At 62.1% G+C, this 1,500-nt stretch overlaps 1 protein-coding gene across 1 annotated transcript in view; it reads right to left on the bottom strand.

Moving 5' to 3' along the window:
* KCNQ4 (potassium voltage-gated channel subfamily Q member 4) overlaps positions 1-1,500 on the bottom strand; it is a 55,146-nt gene that overhangs the window by 7,875 nt on the left and 45,771 nt on the right. The window contains exons 13-14 of the mRNA XM_077752172.1: positions 1,322-1,496; positions 259-358 (exon numbers count right to left, since the gene is read on the bottom strand). Of these exons, the coding sequence (XP_077608298.1) occupies positions 259-358; positions 1,322-1,496 (275 nt within the window). The remainder of the gene's footprint in view (positions 1-258; positions 359-1,321; positions 1,497-1,500) is intronic.

Raw genomic sequence — 1,500 nt, 5'->3', positions numbered from 1 at the left:
TCAGCCGAGCCTACCGCCCTACCGAGCCCTCCCTCCAGACATGAAAAGCATGACCAAACCCTGCTGGGAGCCATATGCCACCTCCTACCCCACCCACGCTCCAGGGTCCCCGCCAGCCAGCACCACCAAGGGTGCCAGGCGGGCAACAGCTGGTGTGCCCGGGAGCTAGGCCGGGCCTGGCCATGAGGGCAGGCCCCAGACGGGGAGCGGCAATGGGTGGCAGACGGAATGGGGGGCCGCCTCAGGCCCCAGTCTCACCTGACGGAACGGATGACCGTCTTCACGGCAGGCATGACGTCGTCTACTGTCAGCTCACCCTGGTAGCTCTTCTCCTCTGCCACTTCCTCCGAGGGGCCCTCTGCAAAGTCGGGGGGGCGGGGTGAATGGCGGCAGCAGAAGGGGGCCACTCTCAACCCCTACCACCACTTGCCGAACCACCCTTAGAGATAGCAATAAGGAGAGGCTCAGAAAGAGTCCAGAACCTTCCTCGGGGCACAAGGCAGACCAGCTCCGGGCTCCCTAGCTGCCTGGCCCGGGGTGGGAAACCCTGGTTTGCTGCATGTCCACCTGCCCTATGACCAGTCAGGGTAAGGGCCTGCCGGGTGGCCAGGTGAGTGGAAGCTGGTTTAGGGCACATCCGGTTTGGCCCGAGGCGAGCTGCACACAGCCCCGGAGGAAGGCCATGGTCCCACCAGGACAGCGAACCCCAGAGACAAAGGGCTTGAGGCCTCTGCACATAATCCTTCAGCCAAGAGGGCAGGAAGCTTAAGGGGCTGGCTCCTGTGCCCAGCTCCGCTACCCAGAAAGGCCTTGGAAAGCAAGTCATTCTCTCCCCGGGAGAGAAAAATGCTTCTCCCAGGCTGCTGCACTGCATGGAGAGGGGTTACTATCCTTGTTCCTTGTGGGGGGCAGGACTGGGCAAAGGCCAGGCAGCTTCTTGGGCAGGGAAGAGGAGGCCCCGGGAACCAGCCATGCCCAGACTCCCATAGGTCAGCACCTCCCAAGACCGGTTTGTGGGATTCTGTAACTTTCCAGTAAGTGGCAAAGCCAGGATTCAAACCCAGGCAGCCTGGCTCCGAAGCCTGTACTTGTCACCACTACCAAGTGCCACCCTCTGAATCCTCATTTGATTCCGGAGGCCAGCAAAGCAGGTGTTATGACAACCCATTTCATAGACCAGAAGACCAGAGCCCAAAGACAATCCATCAGTTATAGAGCTGGGATCAGAACCGTCTTTCCACCCCCCAGCCCAGATTGGGTCCCCACCCTGTCCCACCCCCCACGCAGGTAGGTCCTGGGCCCCAGACCCTCAGGGACTCACCCTCAGCAGAGGTGCGGGGTTTGAGTCTCAAGGAGGCCCGGAAGCGGGTGCGGTCATTGAAGCTCCAGCTCTTCTGTACCTTGGTGGGGCTGGTGGCCTCACCCACCTGCTCACTGCTCGGGGAGGTGGGCATTGGTGGAGGCGCCAGGTGCTGCTTGGAGGGGCCCGTCCGTCGCTGG

This window comes from Crocuta crocuta, unplaced genomic scaffold, assembly GCF_008692635.1.
Source record: "Crocuta crocuta isolate KB4526 unplaced genomic scaffold, BGI_CrCroc_1.0 scaffold367, whole genome shotgun sequence".
Classification (NCBI taxonomy): Eukaryota; Metazoa; Chordata; class Mammalia; order Carnivora; family Hyaenidae; genus Crocuta; species Crocuta crocuta.
The sequence above is the reverse complement of the archived record's forward strand: the minus strand, read 5'-3'. Positions and strand labels throughout refer to the sequence as shown.